General features: G+C 36.5%; 2 protein-coding genes across 2 annotated transcripts; one reads left to right on the top strand and one right to left on the bottom strand.

Moving 5' to 3' along the window:
• Positions 1-1,220: 1,220 nt before the first annotated feature.
• LOC142641380 (WRKY transcription factor 55) lies at positions 1,221-4,992 on the top strand. Its single transcript, XM_075815801.1, has 3 exons — positions 1,221-1,741; positions 2,268-2,399; positions 4,066-4,992. The coding sequence occupies exons 1-3, from the start codon at positions 1,233-1,235 to the stop codon at positions 4,526-4,528; spliced, it is 1,104 nt and encodes a 367-aa protein (XP_075671916.1). The 5' UTR covers positions 1,221-1,232; the 3' UTR covers positions 4,529-4,992.
• Positions 4,993-6,429: 1,437 nt separating this feature from the next.
• Positions 6,430-8,226, bottom strand: LOC142638441 (WRKY DNA-binding transcription factor 70). The gene is made up of 3 exons (XM_075812475.1): positions 7,670-8,226; positions 7,144-7,245; positions 6,430-7,042 (listed from the first exon to the last, which is right to left on the bottom strand). Exons 1-3 carry the CDS (start codon positions 8,029-8,031, stop codon positions 6,526-6,528), a joined length of 981 nt encoding a protein of 326 aa, XP_075668590.1. The 5' UTR covers positions 8,032-8,226; the 3' UTR covers positions 6,430-6,525.
• Between the last annotated feature and the right edge of the window lie 9,114 nt (positions 8,227-17,340).

The following is a 17,340-nucleotide window of genomic DNA, read 5'->3' as shown; positions in this document are numbered from 1 at the left end:
TGGTTCAGCCTAATGGTCTATATTCACGGAGGAAACCCTAAAGAGCTACATCAATAACATATTAAAGTGTAGTATAAATTTTGTATTATAATGAACCATAACATATGTATATATAGTAGAATAATCAATAAATCCTAGATTTATAGACTTCTAGTACAAATAGGAGATTTAGCTTGTGCACAAAGTAAAATTAGGTTTGGGTCTATGCTAATAGGCTAATATATATATATTCCTAACAAAAAAAAATGTAATGCCTTAAAAAATCGTAAATTTTTCTTTTTTGAGATGAATATAAGATCATCGAAACAAAGTGTTTAGTTCTTATGTAATTTCATTATTAGAGTATTTTAATCAATTACTTGCAATAATATTACATTTTGGGGAGATCAATGTATGGACATCGATAGGCTATTTCCACAAACTTTCCCTCTATAAATTAAGCCATTCGAGAAGGGTGACCTATATATGTTCGAATTCTTTCTATTATACGTCTTGTTAAAATCTATAGAGAACATCTAGAAAAATTTGAAAGAGAAGTTTGGTACAAATAGAGAATTATTTATTTCCGGTAAACATATGCAAGTAGTAAGAAGGTTAATTAACGTGGCATGGGACATTGGGACCCCATGGAATCTTGACCATGGTGGGTATAGGCGTTTTTTGTCATATGAGGGTAGACCACATGGTCATGATCCACGACGTAGGGTAAAGGTTTGAATCAATTTACCGTAGGAATTGTAATACACATGTATGATGGAATAATGTATCTATAGCCCCCACTAAACCTTCAAAGTAAGGACCAAGAACGAACTTTCAATTTTTATTTTTATTTTTTATATGCAATGCATGGTCATACTTCTTCAATTTTGCAAACAAAAAAAAAAAACATGGTCGTACTTCAAACCTCAGAAAATTCTCCGAGAGGTCCAAAAAGTTTTGGATTCAATGGGGCAAGGTCTTCCTCTAGACTAAGGAAGAAGTTTGAAATCCTTTGCGGACCATGACTAAGTCATCTTTCCAAGTTCCTTCTATTATATTGTAAAGGTCTACCGTGTGAAAGAAACTCATAAACTTTGGAATAATTTCCTTAATCTTTCTCTCCTAGTATGAATAACGGCATCAAAGCCCACCAAAAGGCTCACATCAACCCCATTTAAATTTCCTCCTACTATATATGTTCAAATCTAAGACAAATTAAGCCAAAGAAAAATTAAGCAGAGAGAAATTAAACCATGGAGGAGACAAATCCAATATCTATAATCCGTCAAGGGTGTAAGTTAGCAAGAGAACTTGAAGCAAACCTACCAAACCTTACAGACCAGCACAACATGCTCTTAACATCCTGTGATGAAATCATAAAGGTTTTCGATACAGCAAAGGAACGACTATGCACTACTCAATTTCAAGACCCCGTTTCACACACCCCCATGAACATGCTAATCCGACAAGCACAGGAGTCACAACAGACTCAGATTGAAGTAGCTGCTGATCTGCAGGGATGGCTAAGGTCTAGTTACACTCAGGCAATGGACATATTTCAATTACAACTTCAAGCTGATCAAAGCAGGAACCCATTTGGGACGCAGAAATTGGGGTCCGATGTCCATGTTGCAGCTGGAAGAGATCATGCGGAAGCTTCTGCACGATCTAGGAGCATAGGAGGAGGAGAGTTTCCGGTTCCACCAATTGACGTATCAGATTCTGGTACTGGTAATTCATCCTCACAAAGACAGCGAAGAAGGTGAGATATATTTTTAACTTTGGAATATCTAATTCAAATGTATGTGATTCAAGTTTTTATTTAGGTCAGTACTGTTACAATATTTTCTTCTCAATATGGGCAACTTGGAATCATTCCTCTCTGGCTCTAAACCAAAAAGTAAACTTTACTTGCCAAAAAGGAAAAGAAGAAACCTAAAGTAGACAACCATTCCATGGATTATTGCTTTTGCGCTTTCTTTGGAAACACGCAAATAATTAGTACCAAAATGAAAATGTTTTGAAAGTAAAACAGTAAGAAGTTGTTTCTTAAAAATGGAAAAACCACTAGCTAGCTAGTTAGTCAGAGATGCACAATATCCTAGACATAGTTTCTTCTTCATATATACCAAGTTGATTATAGCTCTTGTTACATATTATAAGAAAAGTCATGATTTTGTTGGAACTAATGAAACATAGCTAAGTGATTAAGATGTTTAATTAATTACCTTGTCATTTAGGGTACCAATATTAATATATAGTTATGTTTTATGATTTTAAATAAACAGGAGGGATGATGGAGAGAGACGGACATTGACGGTGCCTGTACCTCGAATTGGAAATACTGAGATTCCACCGGAAGACGGTTTTACATGGAGGAAATACGGCCAGAAAGAGATACTTGGCTCAAAACACCCAAGGTAATGACTGCCATATATATATATATATATATATATATATATATATATATATATATATATATATATATATATATATATCATTATCATGGTTATTAGTTACAGTGAGAGGCAAATTAAATTTATGATTATGCATTCATTGATTCTTGTTATTAGTTTGACACTTTCAATATAAATGCATTGTCCTTAGAAAGATACAAGGAAGGTCTTCGATCAAAAACGCTACAGTACTATCAAATCTATTGATGCTTGCTTTTAATTTGCTTCTATTTGGACTTCTCATTATGCTAGCTTTAACCCTTCCTTACTTCTTGGACTTTGACCGGATCCATGCGTACGCTACAACGCATATGACTATCCATTCAAAGCTAGTATCAGATAGGTGAATTTTCTTAGAAATTAATTAGGTCTCTTATTAAATTTTGTAAAACTGTCAATTGCAATTATTCTAACTCTAACCTCTCTTTAAGACTTTGATCAAATTCATGTGAATGGGTCTGCCATAAATTGACTCATTCTACAAACCAATTAAGGTTGACAACTTATTGGAAAACGATCTATGTTAATTGTAGACTAATTCGTGCTTTATTTAATTTTTGTTGGAGAAACTTTTAACTGTTTTTAAAAAATTAAAAAAAAAAACCCAGATCTTTTAACTGGTGTCTTAATTTAACATAGGCATATTACTTCATCTAAAAACTTTAAGTCTATAAATTTTTGCCTAATCATGTTGTTTTTATTTCTTAAAATTCTTTTTCTTTTTCCCATGTGGACTTCTCTTCAAACATGTGAGTCAATATTGTTTCTCCATTGATTTTGAGATCTCTCTTTTTTTATTTCACAAACAGATCTTACTAGCTCTCCCTTACTCTTATTTATAAGAATCCTGCAAGTCCATGTCTATAAGAACCTTACGCTATATCATTCTTTTTTCTTTTTTTCTTTTTTGATACAGTATGTTAGATAGATATGGCATTAGATTGTGTAAATTTGTAAATAAATGTATAATACATCAAATTGCTATTTATAATTCAATGGTGATATTAATAGACCAGTGAAGAAGTAAAAAATTTTAGTTATTTTTTTTATAATAGATGCAAAAAAAAAAAAAAAAAAAAAAAAAGGAAGTTGATCAAGTAGTTCATGAATAAAATTGAGCTTGTCTGATTAGAAAACAAACTAAACTTGTATATGTAATTTAGTTTGTTAATAAACTTAAGCTCGGTTTGTTAATTAAATGAATAAACATAAAATTTAAGTGCTTGGCTTGGGTCGATTTGTTTACAATCTTACTACTGACTTGTACTACTTGAAGAAACTTTAATTGTGGTCTTAATATATAAAAACACCACTTAGAAGTTTAATCCTATAGATTTAAGATCAATTATGATATATTAAATTCTCTTCTTTCTTTCTTTTTTCCCTTCATGTGTAACTTGCACTCACATGGAAGAGGTAGATTCATTGAATGCATCATTCCATTAGAATGATAGAACTCACATTTGTGGGGTTAACCTACCTTCATATGAGACAGAATCATTACTCAAAATAATAAATATAGAGGCGCTGAGAGAATATTCAATTTTGGACTTTTTCTAACTTAAGGGTTGTTATAATTTTGATTTCTTATTCGTTTACTTGTATTTTGGTTGATGACCGTCTCCATCAGAGGCTACTTTCGGTGCACCCACCAGAAGTTATACCAATGCCCAGCCAAGAAACTTGTGCAGAGGCTGGATGACGATCCCTACATGTTTGAAGTGACATATCGAGGTAGTCACACATGCCACATGTCATCCACGGCACCATCAATTCCACCACCACCTGATCAAATTTCACATGACATTGCCCAATTTATAGCTTCCCAGCCTCTACCATCTAGTACAGTTCCTCTAGGCAGTTGGCTCTCAATGGACAGCCTAGGAGGAGGAAGTGGTATGGCTATTGGTGGTGGTGGTAGTGGTAGTGGTGCGGGTCCTTCCACCGCACGAAGTGGCAAAGAAGTTGAATTCCCGGTTGCAGATATGGCTGATGTAATGTTTAACTCAGGCAGCAGTAGTAGCAACAGCATGGATTTTCTCTTCCAAGCTCCCGAAGATGTTAAATGGAAGCCAGGTGACAAACAAGGTTGATCGATGGACTAACAGGAAATTTAATAATTTTGTGGAGCTGATTATGATTTATTTCTTCCTATTGCACCTTTTACTTTTGGTAGTAAGATCATGCATATTTAGAGGTAATAAAATTTGAATCATCCATTTATCGGCAACTTCAAGTATGGGCAGATCAAAATTTTGGAACCGCACTTTGTGTAAACTTTTTGGTCATAAATGTCCACCTTACATTACATATATAGTTATTGATCATACATAGGAAGAGGTCTACACTCTACAATGAGCTTTGTATGCATACCTGCCAGACTGACTGCTGCAAATGGATTTCCTTCTCCATACTTGGGAAAGAAAGTAGGTAACCAATCCTAAAGATTTATTATCCGGCAACTTCTTCTTGATAGGTCAATCTTAATTGAGTTTTTCAGGGATGTAATTAATTATTTGCTAACTTTTGTACCATTTTAATATACTATATTTTTCATGTGGCTTTTATACTTTTGTGTTGCTACAAGTTTACTATAGCCTATAGCTAGACATGATATGCATGCAAGTCCTAATTTTTCAATTAGACAAGTATTTTTGTTTCTATAGAACTTTATAGGCAAAAATAAACTTTATAGCTTTTAATTTGATCAATTGTTATTTTAGTACATTAAGTTTAAAATTTGTCATATTAGTCCATTAACTTTGATCAATTGTCATTATAATCTTCCAACTTTAAAAAAAAAATTGTCATTTTAATCTTCTAATTTTTAAAAAATTGACATTTTAGTCCATTAAATAAGTTAATAAAATAATATCTAAATTTATTTTTTATTGTTAAAAATGTGAAACAACATCATCTTAAGGTTAACCAAAAAAAACTAGCCACAATGGATGGAAGGACAACAATGAACACTACCCACGTTAACAAAAATTAGTAGATTAAAATGACAAATTTTTAAACTTTATTAATTAAAATGACAATTTATCAAAGTTATAAGAGGTGACATGCATTTTGGCTGACGAGGGTGAATTCTGAATTGAGCAATTGCAATAAAACTATAATACATTTATATGTGTAGTGCATTGTTATTCACAAGAGTGTGACTTAACTATATATGGGAATAAATATGAAAGGTTTGATAGGTCCTTTTGTGTGAATTTCCTTGACCACAACACAAGAGGCACAAAATAACATGCGAGATTGAAGTTGGGATCATTTGGCCAAGTGCATGCATGGGCCGAGTGATTCGATCTTTCAAATCATGACATAATTCATTTTTGTTGTTTACTTTTACATTGTATTAACGGTCCTATCCTACATATTTGTCGTCATTCATTCTTCCACCAATTCAATTTTTCACTTTCCACTTTCCCCTTTAAATACGCATTGTCTTTGGACTACACTTTTTGGCGACAATACTGTCCCACTCACTGCCTCTCCTTTTGTCCTATTCCTTTTAGACTTCAAGAAATTTAAACCCTATATTTATGTGTAGATGTAGAGAAATTCTGCGTTCACACTACATACGTAACTTCTTAGAAAAACCAGGATGCGATTTTGGGGATAAGTTATGATCAAATTGTGTGGTAAAGTCCTCAAGTATCATGTGCATGATAAACAAATTTTTTGGACCATCTAGAGGATCAAATATGAAGTCTTTCCATGCTATTTGAGAAAAAAAAGCAGATTCCATCTTATCAGACCCCACTCGATCGTCTCACCCCTTCAACTTTTCCACAACTCTTTGGAAATTTTGGTGATTTTGAATCTTTGGTATTATCTCCTGGGCCCATGTTCTAGATATTAATAATATACTGTAAGCTTCTGTCTTCCCACCTCGCAAAAAAAATTAAATATAATCACAACTTTCCTGGAAACTTAAACTTACTATAAACATCATAATTTCCTTGCAAGCGGGGAAAGTAACACTACAAAAAAAACGTCACATGATACAGAAAATCTTATTACACATAAAAAAACGTTACATTAACTTTTACATGGACGCCTAGGCTAGAGGAACTATTCAAAACTATATATCATCAAAATTAAAATCACCATCAAAATGACAAAGGTCCAAACCATGAGAAGCCGTCTCCGTACAGGAGTACATAGTAGACACAACGTCTCCGTTATCAGACCCCAACTTGGGGGACATAATTGCAGACTCCACCAAATCAAAATCCTTAAAATCTGTCCACAAATAACTATTATTATTATCAGTACCCAAGGAGGAGAGGTTATCAGTTAGATCACTGAGCGCTTCTTCCTTAGATTCTTGTTTTATTGTTGGGGTAGTGGATGAGCTTAGGGCTCGATCATGATCAGCTTGTTTGCCGTTGCCCCACATTGAGTCTGGGGGATTACTAACAATATATGTTTCCCAAGGATCAGGTTCCATGATGATTTGCGGTGCCTTTAGAGTGTCTTTGCAAGTGTGGATCCCTATGTATGTGATTTGATACATTTGTGGGTCTTCTTCCATTCTCTGCACTTGTTTGGTTGCTCGGCACCCTTGGTCGTACTTCCGTGTACATCTGAAGTAACTCCTGTTATATATTCACAAATCCAATTAATTAGCTACCTCTTCTTAATTAACTAGCTTCTAATTAATAAAAGAGCAACCTTGAACAAAAGAATAAATAAAGACCTTGGGTGTTTAGCATTGAGGATCTCCTTTTGGCCATACTTTCTCCATGCATGATCGTCATCCGTTGTGCGAGAGACTGTTGTCCATGTCTGGGTGGTCTTCCTGCAAACAACAAAACACAACCATTGGAGTCCATGTCTAATTGATGTCACATTGAAACTAAGATGGTTTCAAAAGAGTACAATTTCTCAAGCTAATAAAAAATAGCCACTTAAATCCAAACCCTTAAAAAAAGTTGAAATTGAAAGGGGGTCAGTTCACAGTTCTGACAGAAAAGTATATTCAGCTAAAAAGTGAGGCATATAGCACATGATTAAAGCCATCCCAATTGTTATGATTAATTCCCATACAGATCAGTTTAACTATATATTATAAGTATTAGATCACATAATTGAAGAAAAAGATGAGTACCACAATATGTATATGACCTTAATTATAATCTTCATATATAAGACTAGTCAAACTTAATTAAAAAGAGTGGTGGCCGGTAATAATATATATAATTAATTATAGGAGAAAATTATACCTTCTCTTATAACAGCCTCTCCGATCCTTGGGAGTTGGCCTCTTTCTACTCTCGCCAGAGTCATCAGACCTGGGGTCATCGCAATGTGAATCAGCATGGGAAACAGCCAGATTCTGATGAATTACCTCACCAGACTCACAAGAAGAAGTGAGTACAGAAAGAGTCTCAGTGAAAGATCTCAAGATTTTCGAGACAAGTTCATGAGGTGAGGGTGAAGGTGAGGCATGGTCACGAGTTATTTCCAAGGGCTTGTGGAGAATGGACTTAAGCTGGGTTGCAAAGTCTCGGCCTTCAACTAGCTCTTTGATCACCTTGTTCCGAGTAGTTGATGGACATTCAGGCCAAGGATGAGTAGTTTCCATAGTATATGCTTGTGGATCTAGATAGTTGATGATCTTGTTTGTTTGTTTTGTTTGGAAGATGAAAAAATTAACTAGCTATAGCTCTAGGTGTACTGGGAGTTGGTGTTGGCGTATTGGTGGGGATGATGAGGAGGGTGAGAATATGAAAGGGATAAGAGTGTGTGTGTTTCTTTTATATGAGCTACAGAATGAGATGATGAGGAAATGGAGAAGTAATTTAACGGAAGATGTAAGGAAAGAGGGGTGATAGATCATTTGATGGGAAAGCAAGACGAAAATTCCACGCAGATGTTTACAAAAGCTGGTGCTGACGTTTCTACCATGATGTTAGGCTTACGTTGCTTTCGCTTTCAGCTTATCTGGCATAGTTACTTCTTTATAAGAACTTTTTTCAGATCATGGCCCTCCCTACCCTACCTCATCCCCATTTACTATTATTATTACTACTACATTCGGTGCATCTGAATGAATCTCAATTCATTTTTTTCACCTTCTCTTCTCTAGCTTGGGGTATACCATTTAAATCTTGTTGCAGAACCTGTTGTATATATCACTGTGATGATAAATGCTGGTTGCAACTTTCAAACTTTCAACTTCCTGCTTTAAATTATAAATATGTATTATAAATATGTATACTGATCCGTACTATAAATGTTTATAAAGTATGAGTAAGTGTTGAAATTCAAGCCTTTAAGAGTAAGTTTCACACACATATTTAAATTAGAGAAAAAATTCTATTTTATATAAAAATAAATATAAATAAAAACTATCGCATCAAATAATTCATCAACAACCAAAAACTTATACTTATCCAAAAAGGTACATTTCAACAAATATCATTTCACTTAAAACCAAAAATTGATAAAAAGATAAACAACCTTCATGTCATGTTTAGTTTCCCCCATATCTTCTTCTATCTAATATCAAGTATCAAGGAAATAAGACAATATATTCATTTCATTTTATAAAGGAGGCTCGAAAACATATGAAAATGCACAAGAATACTTATGTATATTATATATATCTGGACCAAAATTTACAATAATGTCCGCCTCTTACTAAAAACAAGACATTTATAGATTTTAAAGTAATTTGTAAGGCTATCAATCCAGACCGGACTGGACGGTTCAATCCAATTACCTGTGACACGTGCCATAACCCATTTAAGCCCTCTGTCCAACGCACTGACCACTGAATTGGTTTGTTTCCTTGTATTATATTTGGAATTTATATTTTATTTAATTTAAATGTACAAGATTAATATCTTTGCATTTAAATTTATCACTATTTACTTAATAGTATTTTCTAAATTTATTTTTGTTCAAGAATTATGCTTTTACATCAATAAATATGAATATAAAATTTGTAAATTTATGATAAAATGATTTTATTTAAAATTAAAATGCTTTTTATTTGAAAGATTAATAAACACAACCTTTAAAGCTTGTTTATATTTATTATTTTCTATTCACTTTATAAAAATACCAAAAATTCGTTTGAAAATTGTTTTAATTGCTTTATATTTTGTTTAAGGGTAAATTTTCATATTTTTACACGTTTAATATATTTATTTGTATTCTAAATAATATTAAATTAATTTTGACATCATTACGATTCGATCTCAATTGAACCTCAATTCGACCTTAAACCTCTCCTTCTCCAGTTCTTTGAACAGTCCAAATCTGAAAACTATGGTCATTTATAAATGTTATCAAAGAAGATTGCGTCGCTTTAGTGCACTCTATTTTTCGCGATAAACATAGTTTTTAATTATTTTACCTAAATTTTGTCAACCAATTGCAGTCTACACATAGGACATAAGAGCATCCACATCAGTGGATGCAAATATTTTGCAAATTTACACATCTAAAACCTACTTTTTCTATTTTACACATCCACTTATCAAAAACACCCACATCAGTTTATCTATTATACACACTATTTTCTTTAAATAATCATTTTATATTATTTTTTATTATTTCCACATCCTCCTGGTCAAACCCACTTTCCTACTTTTTCTTTTCTGAACACTATTCTCTCTATCTCTCTTTCTCTCACACGGTGAGTTTCCTTTCTTTTTCTTCTTCTCTCATCTTTCTTCACCGGTCAAGTTTTCTTCTTTTGCCCATTTCTTCACCGCAAAACTCCATTAACAAACCAAAAAACTCCATAAACAAATCAAAAATCTTCACTTCAACACAAACCCATGTCAATCTAAGTCCATTTGGGTTGGATCGAGCGATGTCAGCAAGGCAGATGCGGCGGCAACAGCAGCAAGGTAGATCCGGCAGTAGATTTGACTGATTTTTGTTGGGTTTTTCATGTGGGTTTCTGTTGAATTTTTCTTATGGGTTTTCCATTGGATTTAGTTTTTATTGATTTTGGTTTGGATTTGGAATGGGTTTTTCGGCGGGTTTGGGTTGCGGTGGTGATAGTTGGGTTGTGCTGAGTTGGTGGTTGGAAAATTGTCTTCTTCTTCTTTGCTGAATTGCTGTGATCGTTGGGAAAGAGGGGAAACCCAAATGAGATGGAGAGTCAAATCAAAGAGAAGAAGAGAGAGGGCTGGAGAGAGAAAAAAATAATAAAATATCAAATACACCAGCTACAGTAACCGTGTATATATACACGGTTACTGTAGCATTTGGATATTTATGCACAATTATACACCATTTTACACCCATTGATGTGGGTGATTTTTGGGCCAAAATGTGTAAAATGGAGGGATTTTTGTATTTTAGAATATTTTACATCCACGGATGTGGATGCTCTAAGACATTAGTGATTAGACATCACCTATTCACCTTTGTATCCCCAACTTCCTAATCTGTCCTTAGTGGTTAACTTGTTTCTCAATGCTAACCAACAAATAAATGCATGTCTAGGAATGGCTCTCGAGAACCAAGTCAATTTACACTAATTGAAAATGGCAGCTTTAAATCGTATTAAATCTTAAGGAACGAAGCACCCAGAGGGTGCTATAGTTTTCATTACAAAGTGAGATGTCTGCTCCATTTCCAACTTGGAACATTAGATATATTGGTCTAATGACTTCTCTTAGTTTAAGGACCTTCCTCCAATCCCATGAGTAGTTCCGACTTCTGAGGTATTTTAATGCTCCAACTTTAAATATGGTCTAATGGATTCCCTGGTTTGATTTGGATCACCTTCTTAAAATTTTAAACAACTTATAAAGTTCTTTGCATGTGCTTTTGGTAATGGGAATGGGAGGCATCAAGTAATTCACTAATTCTTGAATTGCTAGAATCTTTATATATTTACCCAAGTCAAATCCAACTTTTCATACACTTAGAAGGGGATATGCATATTGAGAGCCCTAGTTGAAGATGGGAACATGCTATTTTTGTATATGGCAAGACCTCTGAATCTCATACGTACATATTTTTAAACTCACAACATTGACAAAACTTATCTTCATACGTAACAACTAATGGTAGCATACCTCATAAGTAATGGACAATTATGGGACATAAACAAGTTATCTCTATCTTGATGAGCATGGGATTCAAGTACTAACTAGTCGCTAACCCGCGCGATGCACGAGATAGTTAAATAAAAATTAGAAATATTTATTTCGACTTATAAAAAAATGTATAATTTGAAAATGAATGAAAATAAGTAATTTTTTAACAATAAAAAATTACCCAAATTCAAAGAAAAAAAAAATATACAGAATTTATTACGATTATATTGGGTTCAATATAATGGTTTAGAAAAATTCTTTTTCTTTTATATCATTGGTTCTACATAGCACATTCTAGTATGTGCTATTCTATGGTAATGACTTCACATAATACTCAACTGCAATTAAATCTACTATCCACCACCAATCTAATCTATGTTATCTTCATAATAGATCTACAAATTGCATTCTCATATCCTCCATCATTTAGAAGGTAACTGGAGTAATGATTGTATGTAATGTAAAAATTTTATTATTTTACAATATAAAATTATTATTGTAAGGACCAAAAATCAGATATCAAATCTTACAACTACAACAACGGTTTCTGACTCAAGATCCAAATACAATGAATTTATAGAGAGGGTCCCAACAACAAAAGTCCCCTTTTTCTATGTCTTTCCTCTCTTATTTATACCCTTTGCCCTTATTATCCCAACCCTACACCTCACCATCTACTCTACTCCTTTCAATTGACACCTGTCTGTTCCTTTGTAGTCGGTAGTGGAGAGAAGCTTTAGCTCTGTGTTTTGTACTGTTCAGGTCATTTCTACATTAATGCAGCGGACAAAGCTGGTACTTCCCATTCAATGCGGCCAGAACGGTTGGTACAGAACATTTAATGCGATGTTCATAGTTATCCAGCCACACCCAGATATGTGCAATATGTCTCCTACATCATCAGTCTCTTTTTCTTCCTTTACCCACCCGGCCCACTTCATCCTCGGGCCTCTTTCTTTATCCTTCTCGGCTCATTAAACCTTTCAATATGTCTTTGGGTTTTCGGCTCTTTGGATCCTCGGGTCTTTGGGTCTTCGGCACCTCACAACAGCCCCCTTAACACTTGAGTTATTAACCATAAATTAATAACCAAGTTTTAACTTCTCAGGCATACTTCTTACGTGCATTCTGCTTTCACACGTACAGACGTCTTTTCAACAGCCCCCTTAACACTTGAGTTATTAACCATAAATTAATAACCAAGTTTTAACTTCTCAGGCATACTTCTTACGTGCATTCTGCTTTCACACGTACAGACGTCTTTTCGCTACCCACGACCCACTTCTGACGCCTCGTAGTCCACGATGGAGCATTTATGGTGTCAGGCGGCTCGTTTCCTGCGCACGTTCTACGGCTAGATGAATATCGTACGGCTCATATGGCGATATCAATTATGAGCGGGAAAGTTACCGCCCTTCTATCTTTATTTTGGTTTTCCCACCCCTATAAAAGCACACCTTCAGCCTGGCTGAAGTTCATTTTGGCGTTTTGAAGGATTAAAGGAAGAGAGAGCTCCCGAGGAACTTTTTTAAGCAGAGGTGTGTCCACTCTCTTTTTGCCTCTTTCTATTTGTTTATTTTTCTTCTCCTATCGTAAGGGTTAATGGGTAGATACGCTAAGTTAGTAAAAACGGATGAGGCAAAGGCCGCCTTTAAAACACAATATAGGATCCTTGACGATGTAGACATTCAGTATTGTGAGGAAGAAGAATGTCTACTCGTATCACGGCCACCCAAGTCAGTTTTAATTCCCATGATAGCTTTTATCGAGGGCGGGATGGAAATTCCCATGGGTAGGGTGACTCGGGATTTTCTTATAAACTATAGGCTTACCCCAGCATAATGTTCCCCCAATGTCCTTAGGATTTTAGGATGCGTAGATGCCCTTAATCGAAAAATAGGAACCAATTTAACTTGGCATGATGTAAATTGGGTGTACAACTGTCAAAAAGGGGACAAAACCAAATACTATATGAAGTGTAGGGTCCCCGTCGTTAGGCTGATCTCATGCTTGCCTGACTTAAGCAAAGGAATGGACGAGGATTACCTCATCATATCAGGAAATTGGCATGATGGCTTACACTGCCCTACCCAAGATGGGGTGCCAAGTAGGGTTCCCAAGGACCGACCAAATATTTAGGAATAACCGTCTTCTGTTTATGTTTTCACCATTGATTAACTCTTGCTAACGATTTCACTCCTTACTGCAGACAACTACCACACTGCTCCAAATCTAGCCTCTGTGAACCGTCAGGATTTAAATAGGATTCTTCGATCAGAAATATTTTTACACAAAGACGGGCAACTCTGAGCAGCCCATGTCATTCTCGGCTACATTCCTTCTACCAAACGCTTCCAAAGTCCGAAAAACGTAATCTGAGCCAGGGATCTTCGGCTTGCTCGGATTGACGTTACGGTTCCTGGATTTGTACTACCTACACCTTCTCCCGCAGGAACTCAGGACGCGCAACTTCCCGCCCCTCTTGCCGCTAGACTACTTTACCCCCCGGAGCAATCTGCTAATCTTTTGGTAGACGAAGAAAGAGCCTCAACTCCCGAGCCAAATCAACCCGAGGTAACAGAGAAAGATTTTGAAGTTTTCTACCGCGCAGACGCTCCTTGCAGCTCTAATCCTTCAACCAGCGCAATGGGCTTCCAAGAGAAAGAGCCTGACCTACTAGCCCTGCTACAAGCACATGCAGGCGATTCTTCTCCCGCGGTGCCTGTTCCTCCTCGTCCTATTACCCCAGCCGTGACACGTACACCTTCCTCGAAGGTTGCGGATAAAAAAAGAAAAAGGGCCCAATTTAGCAAAAATATCATAGAAATCGAAGAAGGGGAGAACCCCGACCCTTCTTCTAAAGATATCAGGGTTGGAAAAGCCCTTTCTAAGAAAACTGCTCACACTGGACCTTCCAAGGACACCAGTAGTGAGTCAATAAGGAAGGCATCCATTTGGCGCCCCAACTTCACCCTTAGTTCGGGCAATCCCATTTTGGATGACGCCAACCTTAGGGACCCGAAGAAGGGATCTTCAAGTTTGGTGGCCGAGTGTCTGGAGAAGGCTCTATGTCTTCCAGAAGACATGGCTAAACTATCGTCTTTCCGCAAAAGGGAAGTCTTCCTGTCCTTGAAACAGGATTTAGCTAAGGTATTTTCCACAGTCTTTAACATTCCATCTTTACTTCGATGAAAACTTAATATATCTATCTTTCTTAAGTCTAACTTTCTTAACTCACACACTTTGTAGGCGGTCTAGGCTTCCTTCATAGCTGAGGAATTGGTGGACCATTCATTGGACTTGGCCAGGAAAGCTGAGCATAATGCTGAGGTGGCTGTGAAGGCCCAAAACGAAGCGGAGCAGAACCTGAAAGAGACCCTCACTTGCTTATCAGAGGTGGAAAAGGCTCAGAAAATGCCGGGACCTGCGGAGCTATGAATCGCAGGCGAATCTTGCTCTCGAGGCTCAGAAACAAGCGCAAAACAGGCTTGCTCTTACTGTTGTTGAGCTTAAACAAGAAAAGAAGGAGCTAGCCTCCAAGGAATAGGAGAAGGCTGATGCTAAGCAAGCAGCATATGACGCAGGGATGAAGAAGGCAGCTGACAGCTTGACCGCCCAACTTAAAGGGGTTGCCAGAGCATTTTGCTTGGAAGTGTGGGGTCGGGCTTTGGATGCTGCCGAGGTAGCCACTGACTCTGAGCTCCGAGCTCCTAACAGTGTTTACTACCCCCCCGCCTTGCACTTAGCTCCTGCTCCCCCCAAGCCTACAATGACTCAGCTACACCCCTTCCAGCTCCTGATTCATCTGGTGCGCCAACAACTGAAAACCCCCCTCCTTCAGCCAAGCCCGTGGATGAAGTAATTGAAGCCGACCCCAATGAAGGAAAGCAGGCGAAGAAGAAAAAGAAAGAGAAAGAACCAGAGAAGAAGAAAGACAAGCAACCCATTGCTTAGTCTCGTTACTTTTTCTTCTTTGTTGATCTGCCGTTACCTTTTGTTTTTTTTGTTGGTGTTTTTTTTTTTTTTTTAAATGAATGGGTGTAAGGGACAGCATGGCTGCAATCTTTTTTGTTATGAATTTATTATAAGAAGCAACTATCTGTTCTTTTATTATGCGTTTGTCAATTCCTTACCTTGCCATTCAAATGTTAAATTTTCATGCATCCATGCATTGGATCATACCAACCAAAATCACAATATAAGCCACCAGTTGTTCGTTTTTACACTTATAATTTGAGAAACCAAGTAGGAAGCAAACTTAACTAAACAAACCTAATTATCGTTTAGATTAACGCCTGATCTTCATGCAATTTTGAGAAACAAAACAGGAAGTTAGCAAATTTAACCCACCTAAAGATTGCTTAAATTAACGCTTAACTTCATGAAACAAGAAGCAAAGTTAACTTAACACACATAAAGATTGCTTAAATTAACACTTAACTGTTTGAGATTTAGACTATATGAAGCCGGCACTTATCCTTTCTTTTGGGAGGTTGTTAACCTTTAGGCTTATGACTCTTGGAGTCGTACGTGTCTCGTTTATAAGTTGTTTAATTTCCCTTAGACTTGTGGCCCGAGGAGCCGAACAGGGACTAAGGTAAGTTTAACACTTGTATTTGTATACGTTGTTAATTTCTCTTAGACTTGTGGCCCGAGGAGCCGAACAAAGACTAAGGTCAGTTTAACACTTGTATTTGTATAAGTTGTTAATTTCTCTTAGACTTGTGGCCCGAGGAGCCAAACAAAGACTAAGGTCAGTTTAACACTTGTATTTTGTATAAGCTGTTAATTTCTCTTAGACTTGTGGCTCGAGAAGCCGAACAAAGACTAAGGTCAGTTTAACACTTGTATTTGTATAAGTAAAAGGAAATACATATGCTAATGAAGCAGGATGAGCATACCACTGATACAAAAGAAACCTCTTTTCTTAATAATAATAACGTCGTAAGTTATTTACATTCCAAAGGCGATGAACCACCCTTCCATCCAGATCCTCCAAACGATAAGCCCCTATACCTGCTACTGACGTCACTCTATACGGCCCTTCCCAGTTTGGACCTAACTTACCCCACGAAGGATTTCTCACTGTTCCTACCACTTTTCTTAACACCAAATCGCCTGGTACCAAGGGTCTTGATTTATCTCCCCTATCATATGTTTGCTTGAGTTTTTGTTGGTAGTTTCCCATCTTCACACTAGCTACTTCTCTTCTTTCTTCGATGGTATTCAAACTATCATGTATCATGTCACGATTACTTTCATCATCATATTGGTCGGATTTCAAGGTGGGAAAACCCGACTCCAATGGGATTACAGCTTCCATTCCATACGTCATTGAAAAGGGTGTCTCGCCAGTCGATCTTCGGGGTGTAGTACAATAGGCCCATAACACATGGGGTAATTCTTCTACCCAGCGCCCTTTAGCATCGTCTAAACGCCTTTTTAACCCAGCCAAAATGACTTTATTTGTAGCTTCAGCTTGACCATTTCCTTGAGGATAGGCCGGTGTGGAATATCCATTCCTTATTCCCATATCTGCACAATATCGGCGGAAAGCCTTGCTATCAAATTGGAGTCCATTATCAGAAATCAAAGTGTGTGGGACTCCAAAGCGAGTTTTAACGTTTTTCCAGATGAACCTCTTTGCATCCACATCCCTGATATTGGCTAACGGTTCAGCTTCCACCCACTTTGTAAAATAATCTGTGCCGACTAGGAGCCATCTCTTATTACCAACTACCCGAGGAAAAGGTCCAACGATGTCCAGACCCCACTTAGCAAAGGGCCACGAACTGGACAACGGATTTAAGACACCCCCTGGTTGATGA

This window comes from Castanea sativa, chromosome 6 (assembly GCF_040712315.1).
Source record: "Castanea sativa cultivar Marrone di Chiusa Pesio chromosome 6, ASM4071231v1".
In the NCBI taxonomy this organism is placed as follows: Eukaryota; Viridiplantae; Streptophyta; class Magnoliopsida; order Fagales; family Fagaceae; genus Castanea; species Castanea sativa.
Note: the sequence above shows the minus strand (reverse complement) of the source record. Positions and strands in the feature narration are given on the sequence as shown.

Bases quoted from the DNA above. Each gene is read 5' to 3' on its own strand.
- LOC142638441 (XM_075812475.1), bottom strand. From the start codon at position 8,031: ATGGAAACTACTCATCCTTGGCCTGAATGTCCATCAACTACTCGGAAC. The intron at 7,246-7,669 runs GTATAATTTTCT...TGTTGTTTGCAG, and splicing joins AGAGGCTGTTATAAGAGAAG to GAAGACCACCCAGACATGGA. The intron at 7,043-7,143 runs GTCTTTATTTAT...AATATATAACAG, and splicing joins CTCAATGCTAAACACCCAAG to GAGTTACTTCAGATGTACAC.
- LOC142641380 (XM_075815801.1), top strand. From the start codon at position 1,233: ATGGAGGAGACAAATCCAATATCTATAATCCGTCAAGGGTGTAAGTTA. The intron at 1,742-2,267 runs GTGAGATATATT...TTAAATAAACAG, and splicing joins TCACAAAGACAGCGAAGAAG to GAGGGATGATGGAGAGAGAC. The intron at 2,400-4,065 runs GTAATGACTGCC...CGTCTCCATCAG, and splicing joins CTTGGCTCAAAACACCCAAG to AGGCTACTTTCGGTGCACCC.